We start from the raw sequence: 21,169 nt of genomic DNA, 5'->3' as shown, positions 1-21,169 counted from the left end.
AAGACATAAAAACGCATCACAGAGAAATTCACCGACCACAGTCCCAAATCTTTGTAAGACCATCCTGAAGGCCGCTGCGCTGCGGCTTCATTCTCTTGCCACGTCTAATTGTGTCAATGATCCACCACCTTGTCATTTGCTCATTGCTGCTTTTTTAACCCTGGAGGGAGGTTTTGTCTCATGTAATCCATCTCGAGGTTTTCCTTTTTTTTGGGGGGGGGGGGGGGTTTGCTTTGTTCACTTAAAGATGTTTGTGCTTCTTGTCTAACACGGCCCTGCGAGGCCCTTTGAGATTGTTACCGGGATTTAAGAGCTGCACGACTACAATCTGACTTAACACAAAAACCAGAACATCAGCACCTGAGTCGGTAAGTAGAGACTTGACTGACTAACTTTAGAGGGTTACACAGATAGGACAGCAAGAACAAAAGAAGCGTTCTCGCCCCCGCCCCCCTCCCTCAAGAAGTTGTGTAAATGCTGATGGAAGCCAGGCGCTGGAACACCGTCTCTGCGTCAGACTGCTGACTATCATCAAAAGACAAACAAAAAAAAAAAAAAGCATCTCAATGTATTTCTTTGTGAGCGTGATGTATCCTTTTGTTCTCTGGAATAAGTGCTAACGCTGTGTTTTATCATTCGTTTTGTTTTTTGTTGCGGAGACGATGGCGAGTCTTCCTCCTCGGTGTGAAACCAACACGGGCCGGGGTGTGTGTGTGTGTGTGTGTGTGTGTGTGTGGGGGGGGGGGGGGGGCAGTCCAAGCGCGCAAACACGACTAAATGAATGCAAATGAGATGTCACTCTGCTATATGAACCTGAGGCAGTCTCATATCAGGATACTTCCCTTTTACTCAGGACGTGTGTGTGTGTGTGTGTGTGTGTGTGTGCGTGCGTGCGTGCGCCATCTCAGAGATCTAGTGGTGTGTATAAACCACTTGAGTGAGTAATTATATGCTGCTGCGACACAGCAGGCGTCGCACACCGTGACAGCTAGACAGTGCTCAACCTGCCACTGTTTTGGTATATTTATGTGTGTGTGTGTGTGTGTGTGTGTGTGTGTGTGTGTGTGTGTGTGTGTGTGTGTGCGTGCGCAGCCACAGAGAGAGAGAGAGATATAAAGGATGCGATCATGTGTATACACAGTGCGCACATATTATCTGGAGGGGGAAGAAACACACTGCAACAGCTGCAGCTGCCATCAGCCACTATCTTATTTAACAAAGGATCAATTTCGCTCCCTTCGCAAAACACACACACACACACACACACACACACACACACACGAACATACAAAGAGAAACCAACGAGCCAAGCCGAAAGAACTGCACGTGATGTAGCTCGCCAAGCCAGACCAATCCAAACAACATAAAAATTAAATAAAATCATTGGAATCCAATTAAAGCTAAATAAATATAATATAAAACATTTTGGTCTGCTGGGACTGTTGGTCAATTCTGAATTGAACGCTTTCCAGGGTGAATTTATGAGGTCAAGTATGCCAAAGTTTAGACGCTGGAGTGGCGTAAACAGGTGGCCAACCAGCAAGCATGTTCGACGCTTTGATTCGGTTGGCTTGACGTTATGTTGTCCGGTGGCCAGCAGATGCTAATACAAGTGGGAGCCTGACGGGAACCACGTCCGGCGAGCCCAGAGGTAAAGGGAGCAGGGGCAGATTTCACCTCCGCTCAGTCTTCTTTTCCGGCCGGTTGGAGGTTGTGTTGCCTCGTGGCTCTGACGCGGACGGCTCTGATTGGGGGAAACGAATTGACATGTGCAGACAAAGGTGCTTGTTTGTTTGACCGCACGTTCTACTTTTATGAGTTCTGCTTTTTTTTTTTTTTTTCTGAGCGAGGACAAGGTTTTTGGGGGAGAAAATGTGTGTGTGTGTGTGTGCTGAGTTAAACAGAAGGATGACGCCACGTGCAATCTGTTCAGCAGATCATCGGGTGATCTCGTTTTTTTTGCACCCTGCATTGGAAAAGGAGACAGCGGGTGAATGGGTGCTAATGCTGGGCGCAGTGACTGTGATTGAACGAGGCAGAGATGGAGAGGGAGAGTTGGGGGGGGGGGGGGAGAAAAAAACAAAACACTATTAGAAGATGAAAAGATGGACGCAGAAAGCCGGAGAGCCGGAGAACGGAGGGGAAGGATTTCTGCCTCCATGTCAATTCATGAGGATTAGACGAGAGAGTGGCTGATGTGATCGAGGCCAACAGAGCAGCAATTTACTCGCTTCTTTTACGTTGCCACGGGCACTGGAACACTGCTGATGGACACACACACACACACACACACACACACACACACACACACACACACACACACACGAATGCTACGATACAGCCTCTTGATGAAAAGCTGCACCAGCTGTTGCTGCGTTCAAACTTCGACGGTTACAATGTGCAGTCTCTGCTAAATTGAGATCAGCACTGAATCAAACTGAGCTGCGCCATTCAGTACAGTTCTGACAGATGTAACTGCTGCGCTAGCTGAATCACGGTAACAGCAAATTAAATGCCGTCGCCTTGACAACGAAGAACAATCGCTTTGCAACGTTTACTTTTTTCTTTTTCTTTTTCCGAGCACGTTAAAGACCATCTTGTAATCTTGTAATCTCACCATTAGCAGGTGTCACTGAGCCTCGGATCACGCGTCCTCACTCGCATTGTGTATTCTGTTGCTTTTTAAGTATCCATCAGTCATAGAGCAGAAAGCAAGCTGGACATCGCTTGATTATAATTTGGCGAGAGATCCAGAAACCAGCCGGGCCTCCCCCCTTCTGGAATTATGAACCGGCCCCTGCGTTCGCTGTGCGTCGGTGAGGTGAGGCGAGGTATGATGTCTGACAAGTTGTAGCCTATGCTCCATGACCGGAAAGGATAACGTGAAGGCTAAACCTCACTGATGTTGTCCTCACCTAGATCTCGACACCGGTGCCTGCAAACGAACAGCTGAGTCGCAGGCGTGCGGTTATACCGTCCGGTTACAGGAAGTTAATCCACAGCCACCAGCTGGAACTGAGCGTGTTCAGTGGCCTTGAATATGAATACGAATATGCACCATGTAAGCATAACATTGACTGAAATAATGTAGTATTCAAACACTAAAGAAATGCAGAGGCAACCTTAATGTCCTTGCCAATTAAAGTTAACTTGTGTGTCGGTATGAGTGTATTCCCAAATAAGTTTTCACTTCGTCAAACTTCCACAAACCGCTTGCCACACAGTCAACCTTTGGAACCCCAGAGGGGTCTGAGGCCCCCGGGGTAGTTGCCTGCTCTGCTCTGATCCTGTCTTGGCTCACAGAGATAAAACAAGTGACATTTCAAAAATTCAACAGCAACATCTTTTTTTTCCTCTTTTTTTTTTTTGTGCTGTTGTTGCTCTGCATAATCCAAAGAACACGCTGTCAGTTTTCATAGGGACTGTTTCTTCAGCTAAAGGTAGTTCCACTGCAACGTGTTACTGCAAGGTCTGGATTATTCAGATCAACCAAACCAACCGAAACCAAAACTATCTACCCGGCTATAAACCACTAGAGGTGCAGTAAGTGAAAAACATGTTGTTTTTTTTGGTGAAATGGCCTTTTAAAGACTATTAGGAGAAAACACTGTCAACTGGTATGACACATATGCCCATTATTGCCCCCCCCCCTCCCATTACATCTATATCATTTGGATAAGCTGTGGCTCATCTTAAAGCACAGTTTTGAGTTTTGCCATATACCCCGTTCAATAATTAACCCCAAATTCAGGAAGTTCCAATCATGAACATTAGATGGCAAAATTGGACAGGCTAATCTGCTCTCAGTCTGAACACCAGTTTTAATGAATGCCCTGTTCCGGATCCATAATTGCATTTATTCTTGTATTAGAGCTGACCACGGTGGATCTGTTGCCATGGGAATCAGCGAATCAAATTAGTAATCACAAGATTCATGCCCCTCCTGAAGCTCTCTCTGGTCTCCACAGGTGAGGGGAAGGCAAAAGCTGTTTCATTCGCCAAGACGCTGTACGTGTCACTTTAAAAGGGACACTCCGCCAATTTTACACGAGAAGCTCGGTTTACTAGTCACGAGGAACGCTCCTCAGCCTTTGGAAACAGTTGCATAAAGTAAAGAGGGAGCGCTAGGAAGTCTGAAAACATTATCTCACTTTAGGCTTGGAGACTACACGCAGAAGAAAGATGCAATCACGTTGCATTATGGGAAACGTAGGACCCAGTGCTTTTGGAGTTTGGACTTTCACCAGGGATTAAACGTCAGGATACCCTGGCTAGGTGAGCGTTGCGTTCAGGATTGGAGGTGGCCATGTTGAGTTACCTGCACTTCACATTATCCTTTAACGCATGTTAGCCCCTGTATAGGATAAAATATGCCACTGTTGAAGGTCACGTCAACGCCTGGAATAAAGAAGCTACCGGAATGTTTCCAATTCATATTTCGTGGGGTCACAAATGTTCGACAGCATAGTGCCGATGAAGCGATCAGCCCCGATTGTTTCACTCGTCGCTAGAAAGTGAATCGACAACAATTTTGGTAGTTGGAATGGAGCCATTTTGTTGGTCAAAATGAGCAATTTGATGAGGTCCCCTCGGGCTATGGGGCATTTTGAATGCCATTTCCTGACATCTTATAGAAGATGAACTGATTAATCAGAAAATGATATTAAAAACATAATCAAAATAACCGGATGTTTGCAGCCCTCGACCAGTGCCAGTCCAAACTACAATATCAAGCCAAATTTGGAGAATGTATTATTAATAAGACAGTGCTGTTGTTCAATCCACAATCAAAGCCCGTCTCCCCCTAGCTAACACACACCACAGCAGGGGTCTGGAGAGAGTTTGTGCTTCTTGGTACAAAGCCCACATGTTTACAGTGAGACCGTTCCTGTGATTAAGGATTAATTAAGTTGAATGAATTTAGAAGGCTTTCGGGGGGAGAATGAATGTTACCCGGACTAATTCCCCTGGACGGACGCACAAAGCTGGTGAAATCATTTTCCAGAGGAGCGCTGTTTCGTTTCTCCAGCAGATAGTCCTGGACTTTGATTGGATCAATACGCTGCGCTCCTGCTGAGATGGACAGGGTGAGTCATAGAGTTAGTTAACTTCATTAAGTCTACTGCTATGGCTGTAGTGCAGCGATTTCTGGCCTCTGAGCACACATTTCAGTTCATACCGAACCCTGCGAACCCTTCTCACTGCTGGAGCACCTCTGGATCCTCTTCCTTTGACCTTCAACTTAAACCATAGTAATCTTCATCTTGGAACATCTTTGCATCTTCGGATTCTCGGACTCTCTTCCTGGCCCTGGCTTTCAATTCCTCGACCACCGTTCGGTCGTAAACCACAACCATCTCGGCTTGGATACCTAACCTCAACCTTTGTTTGCCTTGGTTCGCCCCCACTAGTTTCTTGGATTCTCAAGTCTCCCATCTTTCCTCTCCCCCTGCCACTTAGCAGTTTGTTGGCTTCTCCACATGGTGGTGCGTGGAGTCTTTGAGATACGCGTGTCCTACCTGTGCTGTGTCTTTGGCTCATGGACATGGATGAGGAAAACCACAGAGACTCTCTAAAGGTGCATTCAGACAGCTGCTCCCTGATCCCTCCAGACTCTGTACCATACACCACAGGCTGCTACTATCTACCCCCTATAATCTCATCATATGACATGATTCGTTTAGCAAGTTTGGCTAACTTATATTAAAAACATTGTTTATTGGTCCAGACTGGAGAATTTGCTCCAATAACGATGATCTTCTTCACTAATTCAGGAACTCAAATACATGACTCAGAATCAGCCTCTGCATTGTTTCCCTCGGTGCGGCTTCTGTGTGTTGCCATGGTCACACGGAAAGCGTTGAACCATCATCAGCCTCGACGGCAAATGGCCGGGCTGCTGCTGACCGCCGCGTTTACACTGAAATCAATGTGAGGCGGCGGTGGCGACCGCTCGCTGTCTGGAAAGACGGTAACCCTAACCCCCACAGATCTACATCAAGGGCAAGTGCGCTTCCCTTGCTTACACTGCATAACTTCAGTCCTCAACAAACGACTGGACAGATGAGGGGGCGTTTAAGACCAACTTTGCTTCCTGAACTTCTGCATCTCCGCTGAGAGACTCGCAAAGGACTCTTTCTTTGTCATGTTTTTTGGGGCGTTTGAAATGACAGCAAAGCAGCGGATCCATTTCATGACTTTAAAACACTCTCTGCAGCCGTGAGAAACGGAAAAAGTCCCGGAATCAATCGCATCAGCTAAGAGAAACCCCCTCATTATCTTAGCAATGTTTGCTCCACTTTCACAAGCAGTCAGTAAGTGACACATGCACTGTATGTAATTATAACCAGCAGTCGCTCCTCAACTCAATGACCAAGATTTTCCATTACTGTATGCACATTGTGCTGCCCTCGTAATATCCATAATTTTACGTACATATTACGCATGTGCTGCCATTTAAATGCAACATCTTATTGATTCCTGAGGGGGACATTTGATTTGTGGACATAAACTCAGCGGCATTTCGGTAATTCTGTGACTTTTGTTTCCACATTCTGTCCATTCCTTTTCCTTTTTGCAGCGCTGTTCCATTTAAAGTCAACAATTAATAATATTTAACAAGGTCTGCGAAAACATAACATAAGTCATTACGGTGTGACTCAGGGCCGCCATCTTACTCTGAACGAAGCGGGGCGGGTTGTCGTTGACGTCTGTGAGGGTGATGTTAACCACGGTGGTCCCGGTGAGCCCTCCTCGCTGTCCGGCCATGTCTTTAGCTTCAATCACCACCTGGTAGTGCTCCCTCTGCTCGCGGTCCATGTCACCGGGACCCAAGGCCGTCCGGATCAAACCTGGACAAAAACAACACATGCCTTTTGTCTCTTTTCACATTGCTTTGTCCTCATCTTCAGGTAAACATTGAGCAATCAAAGAACTTCCGAAAGGTTTCCTACTGAAATGTATTTCTTAAGGTGAGACTACGGGGGACACAGCTGACTTTCTCTGGTAAAACAGGTGTATTGTGCTCTTGTTTCCTTTGTGGGTGGTTGAGAGAAGAACTCATCCACAATCTGTTATACTGATATATTTTTTTTTTTTCCAATCACTACACAGCTTGTTACACATCTTCTGCAGATAAAACCAGGCACATCTACAAATGGTATTTCATCTCATAAGGATCTGTTTTACAAATTACTGCTACTTTTTATTTGATTGGGTGGGTGAAAGTTCTTTTGCGCGGCTAATTTGGGCTGGTTTTTATAGCATTTGGGTGGCTTATCCAATAAAAAGTTAAGCTATATTAAATGAATTCATTCATTAAATCAAACACGATTTTTGATACTATTCTGCATTTTTTTGTGTGAAAATAGCCATAAAATGTATTTACAGTAATGACCTCTCTATTGATTGGTGGTGGCGGAGTCCGCCATTCCCGCGCTGGATCCAGATTGTCTTCGCACGCAGGGGATTGACAGGAGACGATGCAGCATGTAACCCATCATCATTTCCTCTCATTGATATCAGCCTCACTGTTAACTGTTAGCGCTCTGTACTTCATAGCAGAGCTGTTACTGCTGTTGCTAATGCAAACAGAACATCCCACTGCTGCTGTTTCACATTAAAAGCATTTGAACTTTAAAAGCATTTACAACTTTAATGCACAGATACGAGATTGGTATCGGCCTCTTTGAAAGCTTTTAAACTACTCCTTTTATTGCCATGAGTTCTTGAGCCGCACGTTTGCCATTTTTTTTTGCCTCTTGTTGTTCTCCACATTCCACTTCCTCTCAGCATCCAGAGAACATGGTCTATCATTACTGCCTAATCCACGCGAGCAGTAATCTGGCCATGGCCCTGACTCCTCTATTTGTTAGAAACAAACAGATGAGCCGAGAGAGGGAGATTACCGCGCTGATTATCTAAATGGATGGATAACTTTTTTTATTTATAGGGAAAGTACAGAAGATCAGGAAAGGGTTGAGCCGAGCTGTGTTTTTATTTTATGATAGCGGATTTTCACAACAAACCCATTTTTTTTTTTCTTTCAGTGTGGTAGGAACAAAAATGTGAAGGGTGAAGGTGCAAAAAAGTGCATTAACTTTTCATTACAATTTATTTCTTTTTTTTCTTTGGGGGGCTTTGGCTTAAAATGAGATATGGAGCTGCAACGAAAAAGAGCCTCTTCTACCTGAGACACTGTTTCACGAGCACTGATTCACTCTGTTTACAAAAAATTCGATTCTGGCGTCGGTAAAGACACTTTCTTCCACGGATGAGCTGATTAAGAAAAGTGAAATGTAAAGTCAGCAATCCAACTGTGAACGACATCCAGTATTTGAGTGTAATAAGCTCCTGCTTAATGTAGGTTGTGGCTTTAATTCACTCTTTTGATGCTATTTGTTGTCATGCTAGCAAAGCAACAAAGAAGTCCAATGCTTTGTTTATATATTCATTTTCAGATATGCTCATTTATTGTCTTACCCGATTCAGATGGACAGGCTCATACCAGTTTAATCTGTTAATTTTTTTTTTTAGCATAGCTTAGCACAAAGACTAGCTTGAAGGAAACACCCTGACATTTCCCAAAATGTCAGTCTGCTTTAATGCACACCTCCTGCTGCTATTTCCCATTGCAATGTTTTTTTCTGGCGAAACACTTTTAAGCTCTTACTTTGAAGCAGCTACAGGAAGTATTGACTTTAGGTTAGCATCCGACTGCTTTTTTGGATAAAAAAATAAATAAAAGAAAAAAATTATGTGCATCTAGATGGGGATAGGCACCCCAAATGAAGTACATTCTTGATCTTAAAAGGGGGGCGAAATTACTGGTGCTGTGCCAACTCAAATGGTCAATTTCAGTTGAATGTACATTTCCACTGCACTAATTCCATTGGTACAACAGACTCTACTGCTCTCACTGTCAGAAATAGTTTCATAAACGAATTATTTCAGTTTTACATCAATAAAACGTTCAGGTTTTTCACATTAAAAGCTTTCCAGGAAAGGTGTAATTTCCTTTGACCAGCTAGAAAGCTTTTAATGTGAAACTTCAGAGCCGGGAGCGCTGAGTTTCATTGATGGTAACTTAGCAACTATCCAAAAACTGGATGTAATTATTGAATGAGAACTGAGAGTGGTGAGTATGACGTGACTCTGATGTTGTGCCACTGGAACTGGTGCTGTGGAAATGAACCTTATGCTAAATGTACCAAGACAGGGAGTCCCAACCACCCGGATAATGGCCTTTTCTCTCTGCCGCGGTCGGGTAGAAGGTACCAGATACACCAAGCCAGCACCGAGAGGCTCAGGAAGAGCTTCTACCCTCAGGCCACTAGGATCCTAAAATCCAGTCTCAGCAGTACATTTCATTTGTTCAGGGCTCGTAAAGACTCATAAATCGCGTCCGTAAGTTTTGTTTCTTTACACCTACACCTACTGACGTTTATGTCCCTCTGCATCAGCATGTGGTACCGAGTCGTCTCACTGTTCCAACTGGGAGTGATAACCACTGCCCAAGACAAGGGGACTGGGATTTAAAGGATGATTCTGTCAAACATACCTGTGTTTGGGTCCACGGAGAAGTACGGGTGTCCCTGGCTGATGCTGTAGACCAGCTTGGCGCTGTTCCCATACATACTGTCGTCAGCGTCTGTGGCTGTCAGCTGGATGACTGACGTGCCTGAGGGATACACGTTGGCATGACTATCGCTGACAAATGTCCAAAGATCTGGGCTGAAAAAATTAAGAAACGTGATTGAAGCTACACGGAAAGCCCAGCAAGAGTTGCCCTTACCGATATCGGACCTCTCGGGTACGCTGCCGGTGTACACTTCTTTGCTGAACTGAGGCTCGTTGTCGTTGATGTCGTGGAGTTTGACGGTGAACTCGGTCTCGGGCTCCAGCTTCTGGCCCGTCCGTTTGTTGACCACCGTGGCTCTGAGGATGTAAAAGGCCTTCTCCTCGCGGTCCAGGCGGCGCGTGGCGTGCAGGTCGCCGTTGTTCTCGTCAATGACGAAGATGGTGCCGGCCCCCTCGCCGGACAGAACGTACTTGACCAAGCCATTGCCGTAGTCCTGGTCCGACTGGAGCTGCAGGTGGACGCGGGAGCACATAAGAGAGTTTCAACATACCATAGTTCAACTCCATTTAAATACAGCCCACTTTTTCACTATGGCGTACTGTTTAGGTCGGGTAACACACCCGATCATGCCTTTTATTATATATATAAAGCCACTCTCGGTCGTCCCTCTGTTTACAGAGCTAAAGAATTCAAATTCAATTCAAACACACCCAGTAATGGACGGAGAAAAGAGGTTTTGCTGTCCAATTTGTTTTCATTTTCAACACCAAATGTTCATTGTGAATGCTGGGGAGATGCAGTACAATGTTCTTTATTTACTTAGACTTTACTGTATTCATTATTAATTAACTGTCCCTTATGTATCAGTAGCCAGAAAGTAGAGATAAAGTACATATAAAGTAGATTGTTTTATATATATATATATATATATATATATATATATATATAGTAGTTGTATTATTTTATTAAATTGTGACTTCTTCTCCCTTAAAAGAATGACTTTATTCTCAAAATCTTATGATTTATGACTTTATTCTTGAGGGATCCCCCCACCCTCCCCCCATAGTCTGTATGGGCCCCCAACATGCAGGGAGACTCACTACAAAAAGACGAGTGTATTTTCATCATAGGTAATACATGCTTCATTAATAAAAGGTGCAAAAAATTAAAACAAATCAAACAAATTAACAAATTAAAACAAAAATGTTTGAGGGATGTGCATCTCCACGCGGCTCTGTTTCGTTTCGTCGTGTATAGTTCGTGTACATGCTCCTTCATTACCACTCACACACACACACACACACACACACTGCAGTTCATTTTGACTCAACCCCCCCCCCCCCCCCCACACACACACCGTCCCGTTGCTGCTAGTGAATACTCACTAGAGGACCAAACGTGGATTAATCCGGCCCTCGAAAAAGAACAGATGCACTATTTCATCCTGGCTAAGCAGCTGGAAAGACTTTTAAACCCCCGTCTAAACTGCAGGTGCCTCAGTGGTTTCCCAGGCCGTTGCAATACAGTGTTTAGCCTGGAAGTGAGTGGAAGTGGATCTCTTTATTTGCACCTGGCAGCCTTGACTCAGGCGGAAGTAGTCAAGGATAAATACCCGAGGGTAGACAGGCAACCCAATAGAGATAATATCCGATACAGTTGGGCAGCTCCAAAAGCAGTGGAATAACGTCAGGTCAATTTTATTTCTGCAGCCCAACATCACAAATCACCCTCAAGGCCACATTTAATGGCAAACCGTCTTCCAGTCATCTTCGGGCCATTTCTACATCTGAGTTGCTATCTATCGTTGTTCAAGGAGTCTTTAGATTTAATCGTCTTAAACAAAAAGGGAAAGCTGGACACGACCTTGAAGACAATCTAGCATGGCCCTGTCAAGGCTAGACAGAGGAGGTCTACAATGGGACTGTTCAAATGTACCTCCCAATTTTGCAGGTGTCTGAATGCGTGTTTTGAAGGGATACTGCGAGTCCTTTGCAAATCATCAGAACTAATGGAGGTGAAGTGGCGATATCTATTGTGATCCAGGGTGTTGTAGAAGTGTCAGACTGAAATGAATCGATGCAATGAGCCAGTGCACTTTACTTTCCTGTGCCAGCGAGGCAGCACGAGGCCCAAACAGACATGGTGTTTGAGCCCTTCTCTCAGGTTCATTTCAGTTTGTTTAAATTTAAACTCTCCCGATACAGCTTCCCTCCTTCACATCTATGTATGGAAAGGGCTTATTGATGGAACGAGGACGGCAGCGCATAAGAGAGGACGGACAGGCCAGCGGACGATGGCGACGGGCTTATGTAAGTCAGCGGCAAGGAAGAGCAAAGGCGGAAACACAAAAGAGGGGCCGGGGGTGGGCTCAAGACGGAGAAACAAAGCAAGAATCTTCTGAAGGCAAAAGCTGTGGCTGAAAATGGAGAGAGAGAGAGAGAGAGAGAGAGAGAGAGAGAGAGAGAGCCGCAGAAAGCCAGAGCTTGTGTTGCGCCTGAAGGAGTAAACATCTATCGGATCTGCAGTGAGATCTGCTGTTTTAACTGATACCTGCAGCAATAACCCGACTCGCTCCCTCTTCCCCTCTTGTCTTTGTCTGTATCTCTTGACCGCAAGTGGCTCGCTGTTCACCTTTCATCCCTTCATCCCTGCTTTACACCTTCAGGCCAGGTGTTGGGGCGAAGCCTTTGATTATACGTGTGTGTGTGTGTGTGTGAGCGAGCCATTGTAGCTGCTACTCTTCCCACTACCTGTGGAAAGTGTACTTGCAAACATCTCATCCAAACCTGATATGTCATACAGTGTTTTCCATCTACCTTATGTTATATGATGGCCGGATAACCTGAACTGATTCTGAATCTCATGTTGATTATTGTGAATTATGGCACAGATGCAGGCTGATGTACAAGCCTGCCTGGCCAACGGTGTAGTGTGAAACTGCGCACAGGGTGTTGCCATGCACTTCATCCCATTGTAGTGCAGAGTGTCTCTCACTGTATATGTAACCCTTACCCTAAAAACAGTCAGACTCCCCTGACTCCCCGCTGCTCCGGCCTGTGTGCTGATGTTCTTTGGTATACATCATCTCATAGACAGAGAGGAAAACTTGGGGAAAATGCAGCAAAAGTTATAAAGCAGAGCCCCAAAAAGACGTGCTCGGAAACAATGCCACTGTGCCTGCCGTTTGTAGCCAGCAATCTGAACGCGGGCTTAAGACCTATACTGCAGCCAGCCACCGAGGGGAGGGGGAGATTGAGACGTTTTTTGGCTTCACTGTCGGGGAGCTGTCATGTCGTCCATCTGCACCTAACTGTACCTCCTATCAGGCAACCAACAGCACCTGTAGCTGCTGTTGCTGTCTCATAATAATCAATCTAATTGTTGATTATTATTGATAGAAATGACAGAATACCGGCTGTAAAGTATTTCTGTTGTAAAGGTATCACGCAAGTGATGGTACGACTGTCATTTCACAGGTAAATAAAAAAAATCTGACCTGATGATGATGATAGATTTAACATTAGGGGGTTGCTTAAGGCGGTAGGCGACCGTGGATGTCTGTACCAAACAAAAACATAAATAACCCGATTCAAAATCGGGAAAAGACTTTCAAACATGAGCAGATTTTCTAGACTATTTCTACACATGACCTTTTGGCATGCACACCAACACTACTTGGGGTGTATATCAGCCAACAGAGTGACCTAAAATGAATGTAAGTGTAGGATTCAGATTTGCAGATTCACAAAGAACAAAATCTAAAGATAAAACCAGGCACTGTAAATAAGAATGGTTTCATCACTTTTTAGCACTAGAGCAATAAATAAATAACCCTCCTACCTGCTTCTGGGGTTAGGGCTGGCTACACCGAGGTTAAAAATTACAATGATTTTCTGTGGGTTTGATGAAAAACGAGCTCATTCGGTTGTACCACACCTCAGCGAGAGGCTCTGCAACATTCTAGCCAGCGAAACACTGCAGCTCTGCAGGTCTGGAGGTGCGCAGGGACTTGGCAAATACTGTAGCTGTGGATCATCCGTCAATAGTTGCAGGTTGTGTGTGGAATCGCTTCACTCATACCAAAAAAAAAAGAGTCAATCAGTCGTCAGGGATCAAAGGAGTGGGAACAGGTGGGCAGGTGAACGAGCGGGAAGGTGCAGGCGACTGCGGGGCTGATGAGGGAAGTGAAAACAGGTGAGCAGGTGAGTGGGGAAGTGTGGCGGGGGAAAAAGTCCGAGGGCATCTGGTGGAGAAGAGAGCTGGGGGGCTGACAGAGAGGGTGCGGCTGCAGGAAGGGACCTCAAAGCAAACCGTGACCATGTGAATGGAGTACAGTAATTGCACGTGTGGAACAAATACTGGAATGCCGCACTAAACTGAATTAAAATGATCCCTGCAGTGGAGAATAATGCCTTTAATAAACCTTTAGTCTCTGGTTAGGCTGGACTTGCTGTAGATGACGGATGATTCTGGGAACAACTAAACCACTCTAAATACTTTTTTTTTTTTTTTTTGTGCACAGCTCTGATGAGACTGAGGGGATAATTAGACTCTTCCACACTTGCACCACTTTTCAAAGGCTGCAAAAAGCTATTTTTTTTCCTCAGGGTCTTCCTGGTTCACTGCTGATAACCCCCCCACTTAACCGCACACACACACACACACACACACACGACAACATTGCAAATCAGCAGTCTGCAGGGATGGGTTGCACTTCATCTGCCTGGTTCTGGCGCGTGAACAGGATGATTTGTGTCACCGGGGCCAAACAGCGACGCAAGCAGACGCTGCTGCTGCTTCCCGTGTCGCGGAGTCAAACATGCAGAGAATCGTCAGCGTCTGTAGTCCTTCACATTTCCTTCCAGCCACCTTTGAGAGGGATTAGTTAGGAAGACTCATGTTATTTTGTCACCCCCCCCCCCCGAGCCTGTCAGCTGGAGGAATTATTGAACAGACTGTTGAGCAGATGCAGCGATAATGTAGCACGCGTGCAGAGCGAGCGTCACATGAAAACTGCGTGAGCATTCAGCGCTATCGTTTTCAAGACCAGTAAGGACCGAAGGTAGCACACAAAGTATTGTACTGTTATAAAGTTAAAGGGTCAATTCACCCACATGACCACCCCCAATACAGTGGAGGTGAGTGGCATTTTAATTACTTCCGCTAAAAGCATTCCATTTTAAAAAGTCAGTTGCTTAAATCCACAGTATTGTCCTGGTTTCCCGGTGATCATGATTCAGGACGTGGTGTTCAGGTGATGCACAAAAAAAACAAAAACTGGGTTATTAATATCTCCGTAAACATGATTCTAATAATATGTTTCGGATTGTCTGTGGTGGTGCAGGTGTGTCTTTGTCTCCTCCGCATCCAGCAGATCTCAGGTCATTTCAAATCAACGTCACCTGAGGAGGAGCTCAAGTCGCTTGGTTCCTGGCTGCGCGGACTCGCCTGGGTTTTAAGCTCTCCATCTGATCACCGGCGGATGGAAGACAAGTGTGGCAATAACAGTGTTTGTGGTTTTTTATTTTTACTTGATAGTATCGAGTTGACAGGAAGTGGGGCCCCCAGTACGCTCCGTGTCCCAGTTTATGTTGGAATGCTGCAGGTAGCCTATTCAGTTTTCTCAAAGCCAGGATAAGGGCTTCTCCAGGTTTATGAAACCAGGTTTTATTTACCCGGGTAACAAGTAACTTGGATACTCCAAAAACGTTCTCATTCCTGAAACTATGTCAGGTTTATTCTCTCTCTCTCTCTCCCTCTGTCAACTGTTTTCATATGGATTACGATGTTGGTAGAAAATAGTCCCTTTGAAAAATGTCCTGATTTATTCTCCAGAGCAACAGGGACGAGGTTTTTGGAAAGAGCCGTTGCTTGAGAGTTTTTTTAAATGTAATTTTTAATGCTTTTTAAAGCACCATCCGAAATTCCACTCACCTCCATTGTGCCGTGTGACATGGCTGAAGACCTCAGAAAAAGGGGAGCTGGGATTATTTTGTCAAACGCCTGTGATACCTTCATGAACCAAACATGGTCAGGCAGCTTTAATCAGAATGGCCTGCTCGATCCAACATACCAGATATCGTCACCTTCCTAAAACAATGGCCTATGTCATTTTTTGCCTAAGTCACCTCCTCGTGATGCTGGCCACCTCTGGTATCCTCAGTTGAACAGATCATGCCAGTCTACCCCTGTAGTATAATGACCTGAGTGTCAAGAGTGTGACTTAGGCCGTTTTATTTTGCCTAAATCAGAAGACGATGTGACTTTTTACAAGCTTTTCAAGATGGCGGCCGCTTCAAGAAGAAGGAAAATCTACCGAGCCGCTGAAGTGATTTCCATGATTCAGGGCTCGTCCCCTGTTGGTAAGTGATGAGGTTTACTGTAATATAGGCTAGGCTGTAAATATAAGTCCATGAAGCTAGCATTTAGCAAAGAGTGGAAAGGCTCCAGAATCTGTGGCTGTTACAAGTGATCGGCTTTCTGTCAACTCTTTCCATCTACAGTTTCATTTTTCCCACATTACATGATCTAATTAAGAAAGACTTGAATACCGTATTGTAATCTAACAGCTAGAACTGATGTGTATGACTAAAAAATTACAAAGGATCCTCTTCACTTTTGTGTTTTTATTTAATGAAAATCTCACTAAGTCCTTTATTCCTCTTGTGTTACATAACTGACAGACATTGTTATTAGTGTGTCAATAGTCATCTATTGTCATAACCTTTTCTGAGTGAAATTATGAATAAATATCATATATTCAATATTTGGTTCAGTTTTTTGTGTTTTGTCTGAAAAACCTGAAAAAATGAGGTAGGCCATTATTTTAAGAGGGTGTCGATATACTGTAACTGTACAACTGCAGCACCAACAAGAGTTCTTGCCATGCTGTTTACACGGAGATATCTGTCCCTTTACTAGAACATCTTTGGGTGCATTAGTCCACTGGGGGAGATCGTTGGCAGGGCGGGTTCTTGGCAACATTGGATTTTTAAATGGATGTTTTGCATCGATGTGATGAAGCGCCCCTTTTTGTCAGATATTTAAAGTAATTGTGCAGAATGAATGAATATATATAGACATACATACATGAATATCACGACACATCGTATTGTGGTATAAAAATACATAGAGTATGTATATATATATAAATATCACAACACCATGTATTGATGTATCGTGATATGTACATTTACATATATATGTAGCGATATGTAGTATATGGAGTATTCCATCTATATTGCCCGCTCCACAGCTTGCTCTCTATCTAAAGTTATGCTGACATTTTACAGACATTCCACATAACCGCTCTTCAGCCGTTGCACAAAGTGAACAATTCACTCCGCACATCGCACCGAGCCTCTTCCATTCATTATTTAACACTGACATAACAACCCGAAAAAACATCAAATAACGTCCATCTTTACTGTATCATCTCTGTATAATATATTCCGCTCCAAGCAAGTGTCCAGCGGTGAGGAAGCGGCGCTGAATATTACCGTTTCTACTTAGCTGTCAACGGAAATGTCTTTGCTTTTCTTCCTCAAGTCGACCTGCAGTGTTTCACCTTTTCACTCGGCTTGTCAGCAGACTTTCTCTTTACGCCGACCCTCCCATCTTTGTCTTCTCACAGTCGACTTCTCGTTCTCTCCTTGCTTTCCTGTTGTTCTTTTGTTCTACCTGTCCTCCCCTTCTCAAGTTTTCTTTCAACAACACCTTCTTCCGTGCATATTCGTCACATTACAAAACCTACTATTTCCTTTGCTTCCCCTCCCTCCCTCTCTCCCCCTCTCTCTCCCCGTCTCCCTCTCTCTGTCTCCTTTTGATCCTCGCTGCCTTTTCTCTCCAGCAGTGTTCAGTCTGATTCGATCTGTCAGTCGGCAGGGCTGCAACACACCTCCGTGCTTTCACCTAACGCGAGCTGGCGAAAACTTGCAGACATTTCACCACAGTGCCTTTCCAGAGCAGAGTACGCTTTCCGGAGTCCTTATGTGTCCCCAGATCGCCGTCTCCGCTACCATATCTCCACTGCACCGCTGTCTCTTGCAGTTTTTCACAATCAACCTTCATGCTGACAGTGGTAGCACATTTATTAGGTACCACAGAAAGGCCTTTTCTTCTCGTTGCTATTTCTAACTTTTATTGAAAAGCCCTGCAGCAGTGGGCCTAACTCTGGCGGTGAGATTCAGAGATGTGGGGTTACACTCACATGGATTTTTCTGTTGTTGTTTTTGTGTAATCTTTGTGTAAGTGATTTGGAAAAAGTGCTTGCCATGGTGGGTAATCTTCTTAGGGATTGGGCGATGACCAACTATACCATATGTGCATATAGGGATGTAATACTGGGATGTGCTGTTTATATATGGTACGGTAAAACAATGCAGGAAAGACAGCTTAGGATAACGTTCTTTACCGCTATTATCGCCGTTGGTTTCCACAAACATGTGGAGTGGACACAGCAAAAATATCCATCAATACACATAAATGCATTCGATGGCCATCAAATGAAAAGATGACTACATGTAAGGGTTATTTTAGAAGTTTATATCTGTATCTATTATAAAGCCAGGCAGCTTGGACTATTAAAGCGTATGTATGACAGTGAAATTAAAAGGGAATCATAATACGGACATAGAACTGTGTTCCTGAAAATATCAGGAAAGATCGTCTAATGCTGACGTCTGTTTGGAATTTTGTACAAGTTGCTAGTTTTACACAGACTTCCTGCAGGTGTTAAGTTCACTGTTTAGGTTCATTGTACAGTTTTTTATACAATGAATGTAATGAAATATACATAAAAGATATTTCAAAAGAAGTAGGCTACATTTTCCCCTTTTTTTGTCATTGAATGTGGGTGGGGGCCGTTAGTGTACATACACTGGTAAAATCTTAAGGACAGCCAGCAATTAAAGGATGATTCCAGTCTACTTCATCTTCGTCTTTTCTGTTGGCTATGATCACACCGTACTCTACCTATTTAAACCGCTGAGACCTGGGAACCGAAGTGTGACGGGTCAGGAGACACAAGACGGATCGGACGGATTGTTATTTATCCCGATGGCGTGGACCACTCTATGATGGGCTAGCTGCTCATGTTTTTGACCCCTTCTAGTTGCGGCGTGAACGCGCCACACACACACACACACACACACACACACACACACACACACCTCAAAGCTCCTTATGTTACGTTATTTTTTTGTTTGTCTTCCTATTCCGAGTACTTTTGGGGTTTGGCTCCCAGACGACAAGCTCAGCTTAGGCCCACGGTTGTTTGTTATTTGTTGTTTACTGCCTGGAAAGGCAATGCATGCTGTGCAGCTGTATAACTGAATATTAATAAATTGGATCAGGGCTGGATAAATATTCTGTATTAGACGATTCTTAAATGTCTGCACTCCATGGTATCAGGACACGGTATTAATGTTTGCCTAACCATATTGTTGCCTCTGCTATACACATCCCACATCCCTACTAATCTGTCTCTCAACCATATTGTTGTCGCTAAAGCATATCTGAAGCACCCAGCAGACCCCCCGCGGTGGAAGCAGCGCCCCAGCAGGGGAGGAAAAGTCTGCTGACTCCTCTTCCTTCCCTCCGTGTTTACCTCAATCACGGCGAAACTCTTGTTTGTTTCAAAGTTAACTTTGTTTTGTAGCTGTCAAGACAGCCGGCCTCACACAGAGTGGCACAATACACCTCCCGGCATCTGGCTACTGATCAAACAGCACAGCTCCGACTATCATCACGCTGCACTGTGTGCTAACTCCACTAATAGGCCTACGAGTGAGAAACTCCTCTTGATGTTGCCAGTGCAGCCGGTTAGACGGAAAATCCCTGCGTAACCTCAATATGCCCGCACAAAGTAAATGAACATGAAACGCCTTATTACGAGGGCAGTAATACGCCGACAAACAGCCTGCGGCTAGGGCGGCCACTTTTTATTCAGAAACATCGGGGGGAAACGTTCATATCAAAACTGCAATGACCTGCTCCAATTCAATATTTACAGCCTGTAAGCGCAGCAGGCCGCTTGGAGTCGCAGTGATCCAGCAGAGGGCGCTCTGACAGTTCACTATCAGCTTGACCTGTTGCATGCCCTGCTGACCTAACATATGAGTTCCCTGCAGCGTAAACTGCTCAAACTAAGGTAGACATCATGCCCTAACAGACAAAATGTTATTTTTTTCATCCCTTAAAGACACACCGGACACTTCGTCCACTTCGGTGACATGTAGGCCATAAAGAAGTCACGTTCATGCTCTGACATTCCTCCACAATATTATCTTTGTCTTCACATTAATTAAGGACGTGTTTTTATCCCATTGCGGTCGGGTCACAATACAGAATGTAGGCTACGTCTACACAATCCAATTCATTTACACCGAACCATATGTATGGAAAGACTAGCAACAGCCTTGACACTTCCATCGATTGACACATGTACAGGCCAATCAGTGTTGAATGTTGAAACCGGGACGATCTTTAGCTTTAGATGGAGTGTCTTTCCAGCTAATTGTGGGGCGTTCAGCGTAACCAGAAACAGGGAAGCAGTGGCCCGGCTCTTACCTTGCCAATGTACTGGTAGTCGCTGCCCGTGTACTCCTCCTGCAGGAAAAACTGGTTCCACATCCAGCCTCGTCTCACTCTTCTGAGCAGCCTCTCACCTCTGGCCGCCGCTTCGTCTGCCGTCCCTATCCTCTGTCCGCTCAAAGACAAAGCATCCAGGGAGGACAGGCCGAGACAGAGCCAGACAACGCCCGGAAAGATAGTCCTCATTTTTTTTCCCTGAGAGGTGGTGTGGGATCGTACAGGCCACGAAATGTTTTTTTTTATCTTCCCAGCTGAATCACCTTGAAGTGGGAGATGGGTCTATCAGTCATAGTCCTTCGGGTTTTCAACTGACTGGGGGTGGGGGTGGGGGGGTGGGGAGGGGCTGTAAAAGAAGCAGAGAAACAGACATGAGTACAACACTGAGGTCCGGTTTTTATAAGACTGGACTGTGAGGGCAGGAGTGCAGAGCTCTCAAACTGTTGATCGAACCAAGTTGTGGCTCCTTTATCGCCATTTACAGTTGCAGCGCAGTGGTCCTAATGGCAGGTCAGTGGATTTACTAACCCTTTCTGAGCAGTGAAACGCACCCCTTTGTTTTCTTCATGCATGTGAATTTAAAGGAGGAGTGCACTAATAACAGGTGGAGACGTGAGACGGACGATGCGCATTCTGCCGATTTATGAAGATTCACAGGACTTCTCCCAAAAACTTGATCTGTATTGCATTTCTTAGTCAACATTGACCGTGTGTTGAAATTCTTGGCATGCGCCGTTGGCAGACAGCGACACTGTACACATGTAGTTTTAGTGCACATTAACAAATTCAACGTCTCTCTACGCTCGTTTAGTGAGTGTTCCTGAGGCATAATATAACCGGCGGATGTTAAAAACACTATTTTCACCCACTAATTAATTTCAGTCGCTTCCCGCCTGCCGGTCACCGTCAATGAATGTCAACAGGTCCTGCAGATATTGGATGTGGATGTAAATCAAACGGCCCGTGGATGAACCCGCCCTATAAAGACTCTCACACGAT

General features: G+C 44.8%; 1 protein-coding gene across 2 annotated transcripts in view; it reads right to left on the bottom strand.

The window, feature by feature from the left end:
* LOC139296873 (cadherin-6-like) overlaps nucleotides 1-20,359 on the bottom strand; it is a 38,096-nt gene extending 17,737 nt beyond the window's left edge. For both annotated transcript variants that reach the window (XM_070919433.1, XM_070919434.1), the window contains exons 1-4: nucleotides 20,150-20,359; nucleotides 9,794-10,088; nucleotides 9,560-9,679; nucleotides 6,678-6,851 (exon numbers count right to left, since the gene is read on the bottom strand). In XM_070919433.1, the coding sequence (XP_070775534.1) occupies nucleotides 6,678-6,851; nucleotides 9,560-9,679; nucleotides 9,794-10,088; nucleotides 20,150-20,359 (799 nt within the window). The remainder of the gene's footprint in view (nucleotides 1-6,677; nucleotides 6,852-9,559; nucleotides 9,680-9,793; nucleotides 10,089-20,149) is intronic.
* Between the last annotated feature and the right edge of the window lie 810 nt (nucleotides 20,360-21,169).

The sequence above is a fragment of the Enoplosus armatus genome, chromosome 14 (assembly GCF_043641665.1).
Source record: "Enoplosus armatus isolate fEnoArm2 chromosome 14, fEnoArm2.hap1, whole genome shotgun sequence".
Taxonomy (NCBI): domain Eukaryota; kingdom Metazoa; phylum Chordata; class Actinopteri; order Centrarchiformes; family Enoplosidae; genus Enoplosus; species Enoplosus armatus.
The sequence above is the reverse complement of the archived record's forward strand: the minus strand, read 5'-3'. Positions and strand labels throughout refer to the sequence as shown.